The sequence below is a fragment of the Ascaphus truei genome, chromosome 1, assembly GCF_040206685.1.
Source record: "Ascaphus truei isolate aAscTru1 chromosome 1, aAscTru1.hap1, whole genome shotgun sequence".
NCBI lineage: Eukaryota > Metazoa > Chordata > Amphibia > Anura > Ascaphidae > Ascaphus > Ascaphus truei.
This window is the reverse complement of record NC_134483.1, coordinates 173,971,107-173,982,257: the sequence shown is the minus strand read 5'-3', so window position 1 is coordinate 173,982,257 and position 11,151 is coordinate 173,971,107. Positions and strand designations below refer to the sequence as shown.

At 38.6% G+C, this 11,151-nt stretch overlaps 1 protein-coding gene across 1 annotated transcript; it reads right to left on the bottom strand.

The window, feature by feature from the left end:
• Positions 1-1,581: 1,581 nt before the first annotated feature.
• Positions 1,582-2,706, bottom strand: FOXB2 (forkhead box B2). Its single transcript, XM_075576632.1, has one exon. The coding sequence runs from the start codon at positions 2,704-2,706 to the stop codon at positions 1,756-1,758; it is 951 nt and encodes a 316-aa protein (XP_075432747.1). The 3' UTR covers positions 1,582-1,755.
• Between the last annotated feature and the right edge of the window lie 8,445 nt (positions 2,707-11,151).

Below are 11,151 nucleotides of genomic sequence, written 5' to 3'. Positions count from 1 at the left end.
AACATGTGAAATATGTTCCTTTGAATTAAGAATAGGTGCTCTCAGTAATCCTATCAAATCTTCACATGACAATTTATTGCAGGTATTTAAAATGTGGCCATTTAGTTAAAAAATAAGTACAGAATGCTAAGAGACGCGCAATAAAGGCTGAAAGTGATCAAATCAGCAACAGGGAAAACATTCATAAGAAAAAGAACAGCTACACTATGAAATATTTGGTTGCATAGGAACCAAAGAACCACACACACACACACACACACACACACACACACACACACACACACACACACACACACACACACACACACACACACACACACACACACACACACACACACACACACACATGCTGGGAGACTACAATACAATACTTTGTCTAAACAACTCGGACTTGCTTAGGCAAAGTAACAGAAAATTGTCAAGTAAAGTCTACTGCACTCCGAGCCTCTCCATGAAATGAATGAACAGGAAGCAGCGAATCAACACAGGTAACAGTTTCAGATGCTAAGGTACATATCTACATAAACGAACTTGTTGCTGTTATGTAAATGAAACACTGTATGCGCCGGTTTGGAATGACATTTTAATAAGCCATCAATACAGATCAAGAAAACATTTCATCCACACATTTATATAGTGCATAAATAAAATAATGGAAGTTTTGAATTTTTTTTAAAATACAATATCACAGGTAAATGTATTATTATTATTTTTTTTAATACAATAAAGTGCTTTTTTCTTGAGAAAACAAAGGCATACATAAATGTAATACTATTACCTACAGTAGCACAGCAAACAACTAAGAGAAATTCTTCTTCCAACTTAATGAGTGGAAATGTTATATCCTTGGATTTCCTTTTTACAGAAAAGAGGAATGAAAACGAAAAGATTTGCACGCTCTCCCTAAGAAATAATTATTCGTAAAATCTTATCCAGGGTTTGTTAAAGAAAAAAGTGCTCAACTAACAGCAGATGTGTAATCAATTCATTTATTTTACTAAATTAAAAGCATAACAACACCAATAACTTTTCTTACGGTCACATAGTTGAGTTTTTATTAGAAGACAAAAATCTTCGCTTTATTTTTCTTACGAATTATGCGCACAATAAAGAGATTTAAAAAGTTTCTATTTTTTAATCCATTTTTTCTCTACTGTTAAAATTAATTACTGTATTCCCGTATTGTAATGTCAAGCGACACCTCTAGGAGCTCATTTAAAATAACAAAAATATGTAATTGGATTTCTAGGATATCAAAATAAATGATGTTTTGCAAATAAAATACATTTAGTTTTAGTTAAAGTGATCTTACCAAATAAGAAACTGTGTGTACGTGTGTATACAGTGTATATATCTCGAACTCATTTCCAGTCTATTACATATATTACATTCTGCGGTGTTTCCTGTGTTCTAACAATATCCAAAAATAAGAGATGGATCTTTCTGCAGGTAAACTGTTTTCTGCAATTTTGCAAACCCACATCTTCCCCTACAGTATGTGTACATTACAAATATAAGCAATGCTGATTCTTGGACACTGTAAATTCACTTGGGAACTAAGAGATCACAGTAAATGTAGCAAAATGTATAGCAGCACAACCCTCATTACAGTAGACAGGACCTAACTAGCTTAATAGATTTTTCTTACCTGAAAAATGTTTCCAATTACTTTTAGCAATAAATCATAGGCGCTATATTTACTAAACATATTTCTGCTTATGTTAAATATATACTGTGCACACACACACTGTCTATCTAAGAATGGACCAGCACTGAGTGCAATAGGCTGCCCTTGCTCTCTGAATGGTTGATAGGAGACTGCTCTAGAAGTGAAACTGCTGCTTGAGAAGCTGGTGAAGAACACATATTGGACGGATTTACTGTCAGGCTTGGGATTGCAGACACTGGTGGGAGAGATGCTGTTGGTTTTATAGGCACAGGGATAGCAGGGATAGTCTGGTTAGGTGCATGACAAATTGTTTTCATGGGCACTCCGAAATGTCCATATTCTTGAGGCACAGTCATACTTGACATAGAGTCCATCATTCCAACGTGCGGCCACATGGAGCTGACCATATTGCTTAGTTGGCTGGGTACTGGATATCCAAGGTGATGCATCATTGAAGCTAAAGGAAGGCCACCGGCCACCACCCCCTTGTAGTCTCTGCCAATGATGTTCTCTATTGCGAAAGGATGTTTAAATCCGGTGGACTGACTTCCATTGATGTTATATGGTTGAAACTGAGGTAATCTCCCAATGCCAGCCACTGTTGAGCTTTCAGAAGGACTGAGACCCAGTTTGGTTTGATTGTGCTGGTGATGGAAATAGTGTATCATCTGCTGGTTTTTGGAGGCGAGATGCTCTGCTCTGTGAATTTTAAATCTCTTCCTCCTCCTCAAGAAACTTCCATTCTCAAACATGTCACCACAGTCTGGGTGAAGAGCCCAGAAGCTGCCCTTCCCTGGCTGGTCTGGTCTTCTGGGGATCTTGATAAAACAGTCATTGAAGGAGAGATTGTGCCTGAGAGAGTTTTGCCACCGTTGTGTATTTTCTCGGTAGTAGGGGAATCTGTCCATGATGAACCTGTAAATGTCACTGAGGGGCAACATTTTCTCAGTGGAGCTTTGGATGGCCATGGCAGTCAGTGAAATGTAGGAATATGGTGGCTTCTGGTCACTGTATGAATTTTTTCCTGGTCGAGGCATTTTAATGGCTTAAACAAATATATAGGATGGAGCACAGCTTGCAAACCAACCCTAGTAATTGTAGCTCAAGGACTGTATTTTGTATCAGCAGACAACAGCACAACGACCCTATAGTGGACACGGCTCTCTTGTAGCTGAGAAGTCTCCTATAACAGACACCAGCAAACAAAGTCCCAGCAGCAAAGGCACTTTCTGATATCTTCACAAGTGAAAGTCTACTTTAGATTGCCTTCCTCGGATCAGTCTGTCCCAGGTCAAAGAGAAGCTATTCCATGAAGAAGAACAAAGTTTGCTCTTGCACTTGCCTTCAGGATGCTTTGGATCAGTTGCTCCACAGTCCAGCTGCAATCTGTCAGCCAGCTCAAACGAAAGGATACATCACAGGGATCAGAAATCCTGCCTTAAATCACAAGCAGTTATTTCTGCGGAGGTCTGACGCTGCTCTTTGATCTTCCTGTGGCTGTGTTAAAAGCGAAAATGGGCTTTGGGGATCCAGAGCTGCTCTGAGTGAAGGTGGAGAAGAAGACCAGGAGGTGCAGGTACTGTAGCTGGAGCTGTGCCTGGCAGATCTCTCGTCTCCAGCCTGGTTTTGTAATGATCACAGAGATGCAGAGACCCCCGCTGCTCCCTCTTCATTATCACATGACAATCGCATGGGGACTCCGCCACTGCAGAAAGGGGGAAAGTCTCTCGCCTCGTTTCATTTACACCTCTTTAGTGAGACCCAAGGAGAGCCAATGAGAAACTGCTTCTTCTGTGGAAACGTGGTGTGAGGTCGGTGCTGCTCTGTTAAGGAAAGTAAGTGGAAGCGCTGGAGAGGACTTGGCTGGGAAAGTATGCACTTTGATCCCTTTCATGACCGCTTTAACAGCATTAGGAGCACAAGCCTCAAGGGTTTCTCTTCCATAAGATTTAAGTGGAGAGGAGCCAGGATTGCAAAGGACATTCTCTCACTCTCCCTCTTTGCACTCAAACGCATAATTACATCCACACACCATTTATAAACCAAGTTACTTGTCTGATTCTCCTTTCTGTAAAGTAGTGCCATATTGGTGGGAGAAAATCATTTATCAAAGAGAAATTCTTATTGCATTTTTATACCATTTTTAATATTTAATGACACACACACACACACACACACACACACACACACACACACACACACACACACACACACACACACACACACACACACACACACACACACACACACACACACACACACACACACTAAAATACAAAAACAGTAACTTAACACACACTATTTTAAAATCAAATTTGTTGAAACCATCTCCACCGGATTTCCAAAGGAAGAACTCCCATTGCTTTCAATAAACCTGGTGCTGTTTAAATTACAGTTTTTCTTTTTTCAGCAGGGAGACGCTGATAACCCCCAAGGAACCTAGTGGTCAAGCTCCTGAAAAGTACACATGTATAACTTATTGTGTTTTCTATTTGCAGTATCAATTGAATCAAACAGGGTAAAATAGCATGTGAAAGAAAACGCCTTCCCAAACACCTGTACTGAAGAAAACACCTTCTATAGTGAATGCCTTTTGTAGCATCAGATTAACAGCAAAAATATCAGGTACTTACCAAGCTCTGGGCTAAAAAGCTAGTGTAACAAGTGTGGTTAAAAGCAGTAATGATGTGAGCAAAGAAACAAAATCCAATTTAAAGCGTTATTATTTTTTTCTTGGATAAATTTGATGATATGTTGATGATTTGCAGTCTGGAAACTTTGATGAATAACATATCTCTATAAATCCTACGATTTTTTAATACACCTTTTTGCTAAATATTTATTATTTTTTAATGAAAGCCCAAAATGTAAATCACACAGATCTGTAATTATTATATAGCATTCATAATTGTCAAAGTCATAAATGATTGCTTGTTATCTTCTAGATGCCTGAAACCATTATTCTGCCTTAGCCAAAATACATACACTGCATCAATTAACCAGATTAATTAATTAACCAAGGAATGCAGTGCTCCTATCTTATTCAGTGACACAAAGCCACCATCTCATAGATCTATACAAATATATACATGTCTTCAAATAATTTTCAAGTAATATTTGCAGTGGTGAGACTGTGAAAAGGTGTTTCACTACAACTATCCTTTAATACTAGTGTTTTTACACAGTGATTATGGAGGACAGGGAGGCTATTCACTGCTCAGCCGCCTGTGTGGCAGCAACCTATTACTGATTCTGTGTACAGCAATTTGTTGCTGGCCACTCTGGGAGCCGCAGGGTTAAATGAAGGTGCTGTAATTTAGTTATTGACACTTCCTCCAATCTGTCATGACATGTATGTGATTCATAAGCAATTGTTAGGCAGGTCTATGTAAAATCAATAAAGAAATAACTAGGTCAAAAAAATAATATCTGTGCTGGGGTAGAACAAATGATATGTGGGACTCCCAAATATATTCCCCTTCCCCCCACCACTCAAGGGGTCTTGTGGAGAAGGGTGTGCAGCGTCTTACTCTGTGGCAGAGGAGGCCCACCCAGGTGGACTATTGCGAATGTTGGGCAACTTCTGTGTTAGGAGCACTGGGGTGGGTGCCTTCTGGCAGACACGGATGGACCCCGGCACGCTCCTCCACAGGTAGAGCCTTGGTAAGGGGGATGGGTGGTGGAAGGCAGAGTGCGTGGGGACCTTGCAGAACAGCTGGAACAGCGTTCCCCTGGCGTGTGGGACGATTGGCCCCTGAAAGGCAGGGTCCTGGTGTAGCTGAACCTGCGGTAGTTCCACCACTTTGTGTTATTCTCAAATGTTTTTGTGTCATTCAAAATCAGAACTGTTAATGTTTTAAATATCACGCTATTCAAAGGCCTTATATTAAGAAAATCAAATGTAAAACACTTTAAGAAAATTTGTACTGATATATAAGAAGGTTCTCATTATATGAGACATGGAAGAAACATGAAAGATTGATGCTGTCATGATTAGAAGTTGAATATGTTTTGTGTTAATTCTTTACATATAACACACATGGTCACTGACTGACAACTGAGCACGCCCAAAAATGTTACTTCATATTAAAATCTGGAAATCTGGAGATATCGAGTTTTCCTGCCAATACTTTAATGTTTGGACTCATCTACAAATAGTTTACTTTAATGTGAAAGAATCAGCAGGTGACATAACAAATAATTGTGTGTTGTATATGATACTGGATCTACAACATTACCACACAAAATTGTCTAATGCAAGTATGTTTAAGTAAACTGATTATACATTAGTCTATGAATAATTTCTATCTTGGTCCAATCAGTTTGCAAATAATCCACTTTGTTTGAAGGCCCATATAAAAACATACACATTCAACGAACAACACTAAATGATCACCATCCCTTCAAGGTCCATGAGATTTCCAGAAATGTTCATTGTACACATCTTATAAGAGAAACAAATAGCTGGTTAAAGATGATATGTTTATAACTAACTGCTGTTTATAAATTCAAGCTTTCAGGACCACTCACATCTATTCTTCAGACATCAAAGGGACCTGTAATGTGCTGAACTCTCACATTTTGAAACAGCTGCTAGTCAGTAAATATATCTCATTTCTGCTCAGCCATTTAGAGCTTTTGACAACCTGTCTTCTTATTCACTGAACTCCTTCTCTTTCCTATAACATCTGTATCACCAATGTTGATATTATTCTATGATTACCCCCCCCCCCCCCATCACATGTAAGTAATGAACATTATATAACGTGTTTAATTCTAGAACATTTTCTTGGGAAATTAAAAGTGAAACCAAAAATGAAGCCATTCTGCACACATGGTGGATCCCTTCAGTACTTCTGCCATGCAAATGGAATCTGCCATTTAGAAAAAGAAGTCTATAAACACAGGAAGCTGTGTGGCACCTTCCTTATACACGTATGATATCAGTGTGTTAAGCGGGACTTGCCCTTTCAATTCTACAAGCCAATTACCCTTCCCTTTACTCTTCCTCTTTAGACTTCTGGACAAATGATTATGATGCAATCACTGGAGTAGGCCCAAATAAACCAATACTGAAAAAACAGTGAATATGAATACGTTCTTCATTCATAAAGAAACCTCATTTAAAGGTTATTTAATTGGTACATTTTCAATTAGTTTTTTTTAAGATGTCCTCTATATGCAGAGGTTACATGAACCCACTACAGTGCAAATCATTCATGACCCCTTTAACAATGTAGGGGTTAATACATTGGCCTCTGGAGTGGAAGACCCAATTGCTAACCAGGGCCAGCTCTGTGTTAGCTGATAAAATGACTTAGGTATATTATTTTTCTCTCCTTATGTTTCAAGTACCAAAGCTAGGGCTGAAGGAGTGAGACACTGGGGCCGATTCACTAAGCTACGTTAAGTAGCGCTAAAATGTGTTATATCGCTCGGCCGCAAAAGGCTGAAGCCATAAGTGCTTTTCACTAAGGCTGCTCAGCGCTTTTACGGCCGGCTTTAGCCAAAAGGACCATAGCGCATGATCACTTTTTCCCCCCCTGTTATCGTGCTAAAAGTTATTTAGCACGATAACTATTATAAACAAAGCAGCCTGTAAGAACTGCATGGAGATGCTGCGTCCCAATGCACGGTTCTTACAGGCGATCGTGCTGGCCAAATATGATTTTTAATAGTAGTATACATGAACAGGGGGTCTTCTGAGCTGAACCATATTGGTTTCAGGTCTGAGGACCCCCTACTTCAGGAGATATAGGCCCCGTTATGGGGTGCCGGTATCCCCTGCAGAATTTCAATGTCCCGGTCACGTGACGCGGGAGCTTTAAACTGCAGGGGATACCGGCACCCCATAACGGGGCCTATATCTCCTGAAGTAGGGGGTCCCCGGACCTGAAACCAATGCGTTTCAGCTCAGGAGACCCCCTGCCCATCTACACTAGTATTAAAAAACAGATAACAATAAATAATAATTAAATTACCATAGCGGCTATCCGCTATGGTAATGAAGCTGCATTAATGTACATTTTAATAATAGTGTGTGGGAGCAGGGGGTCCCCTGCTACCACACAATATTAATAAAAATACATTAAAGCAGCTTCATTACCTTAGCGGCTATCCGCTAAGGCAATGAAGGGGTTAAGGCATAATAGCATGTTTATTGGGGACAATTGCCCCCAATAAACATAGCAATATACCACACACATCCCCCCCGCCCCCTAACACATACACTACATTAATGTGCAAATTTACTATTATCCACATATGGATAATAATGCTTTTGTCCATTAAATATACATGAATATAATAAATACATTAAATACATGTTGTACTCACCCTTGTCCGGCACCCACGATGAAGGCCAGCCACATCTTCCTCCTCATCCATACACTGGGGTGCTGAAAAATATACAAAATAAGAACAAGTGCCAAACTAATGTCCCCTATCCCCTTAATGACCTTAGCGGTTATTAACCGCTACAGTCATTAAGGGGTTAAGCCACCCTGACCCGATACCCACTTATTTGTACAGTGGCTTCATCATGTTTATATATATATATATATATATAATATATATATTATAATATATATATATACTGTATATACTATACTGCATGATTAACCAATATACAAATAAATACTATACATAGTCAAATACAAATCTCTCCCAATATCAAACATCACCAAACTCAATCAATATCTAATAAATCAAAATACAAACACTCAATTTGACAATGTGTACATGATACAAATAATCTTTGCATCATATATACTATGTCAAACAATGCTCCAAATCAAAGACACTAATCCAAACAAGATACAGATACAATCATTAAAGAAAAACAAAGCATCAATACAATTAATTTACCATCAATTAATCCAATCACCAATCAATTACAATCCAATTCAATTACACACTTCAAATCCTACAATCAAACCATTGTGTAAATTAATCTATGACAAAGTAACCATCAAACAAAATCTATATGCCAAAAATAAGACAATAAAATAATCTATAGAAACCAGCCTTTAACTAAATATTTGCAAACATTAAATGTACATTAGCAACACATTTTTACACAAAGCATACAATACAACCACTGATTTGTCCTGTACGTATGTATTCCCATAGTGACATACATACATTCAGGACAAATAAATGGACATAAAAAAAAAATGAACGTCAGGGAAAAAAGTCCAAAAAACCTGTATAATAAAATTAAAATACATTTTCTTTTTTTACTTACCATTAGATGAACCAGTCACAGCAATCAAGGGGAACCGGAACCACTGGAGCAGCTAATCCAACAACAGGAACCAGGTAACCATAAAATAAAAAAACCATTACAATCCACAAGTGTCTTTATCTTCTTTTTTCTATTTGTAATCCATCGTGGGATCTTCTGCGTCTTCTTCTGTCTTTTTCTGGGGTCTTCTTATCTTCATCCGCCACGCAATGGTCTTCTTTCTTCATAGGAGGTCCTCCTCAGCGTCAAGCCTGAAAATGAGACGACATAGGCTTTTAAAGGCCTATGACGTCACATTTTCGTCATATGGTTCTCACGGCCCTGATTGGGCCGTGAAAACCATGTGTTTTGGCCGACAAAAAAAAAATGATGACGTCATTTAAAGGCAATGAAAGCACAGCCAATCAAAATTGGCTGTGCTTCAACTGCCTTTAAGATGACGTCATGAACTGAAAGATGGCCGGCCTCACATGGTACGGTAGCCAATCAGAGCATGGGAACTCCATCCCAACTCTGATTGGCTCAAGTAGACCATGTGACAGAGGCTTTGGGGAGAACGGATGTGACGTTCTTGAAAGCCTGTCACATGGTACTTGAGCCAATCAGAGTTGGGATGTATTTCCCACGCTCTGATTGGCTACCGTACCATGTGAGGCTGACCATCTTGCCTTGTTTGCTGCTTTGTGTAAAAATGTGTTGCTAATGTACATTTAATGTTTGCAAATGTTTAGTTAAAGGCTGGTTTCTATAGATTATTTTATTGGCTTATTTTTGGCATATAGATTTTGTTTGATGGTTACTTTGTCATAGATTAATTTACACAATGGTTTGATTGTAGGATTTGAAGCGTGTAATTGAATTGGATTGTAATTGATTGGTGATTGGATTAATTGATGGTAAATTAATTGTGTTGATGCTTTGTTTTTCTTTAATGATTGTATTTGTATCTTGTTTGGATTAGTGTCTTTGATTTGGACCATTGTTTGACATAGTATATATGATGCAAAGATTATTTGTATAATGTACACATTGTCAAATTGAGTGTTTGTATTTAGATTTATTAGATATTGATTGAGCTTGGTGCTGTTTGATATTTGGAGAAATTTGTATTTGGCCATGTACTGTATTTATTTGTATATTGGTTAATCATGCATATACAGTATATATATATTCTAATATATATATATATATATATATATATATATATATATATATATATATATATATTAGAATATATATTATAATATATATATATATATTATAATATATATATATATATATATATATATATATATATATATATATATATATATATATATATATACACATGATGAAGCCACTGTACAAATAAATGGGTGAAGGGTGGGTATCGGGTCAGGGTGGCTTAACCCCTTAATGACTGTAGCGGTTAATAACCGCTAAGGTCATTAAGGGGTTAGGGGACATTAGTTTGGCACTTGTTCTTATTTTGTATATTTTTCAGCACCCCAGTGTATGGATGAGGAGGAAGATGCGGCTGGCCTTCATCGTGGGTGCCGGACAAGGGTGAGTACAACATGTATTTAATGTATTTATTGTATTAATTTATATTTAATGGGCAAAAGCATTATTATCCATATTTGGATAATAGTAATTTTGCACATTAATGTACTGTATGTGTTAGGGGATGGGGGTATTTTTTTAAAGTCTTGTTTCATTTTTGGGGGCACACCATTGGTACTGCAGGCCCGTGGGGACCCCCGGACACCCCCGGACGGCTGCGGGGACCCCTGGACGCCTCCGGACGGCCGCGGGGACCCCCGTGGGTACCCCCGGACACCCCCGGGTCTGTTGTATGGATGGTGTGCCAGCAAAAAGGTAAATAATGAATTTTTTTCTAAGTCCAGCTTCTTTTGCGCCTGCCTTTTGCTGGTGCGTTTGTTTGGCGCGTTTTTTAAGGCCGATTCACTTAGCGCTGCTTAGGGAATCGGTAGTACTGGCAAAAATCAGCACAATAGGCTGATCGTGCGCATTTTGCGCCGAGGGCAAAAAAAATACCTTTTAAGACCGATAAAGCGCCGTTATCACTGCTTAGTGAATCGCAATGCAGCTTTATCGGGCTTAAAGGGTACTTTGCGCTCTTAAAGCCACTTAACGAAGCTTAGTGAATCGGCCCCACTGACTCTGTAAAGAACGACACTGAGTTTGAATCAGAGGAACCTGATTCAAATCCCAATGTCAGCTACTTCTGACCTTG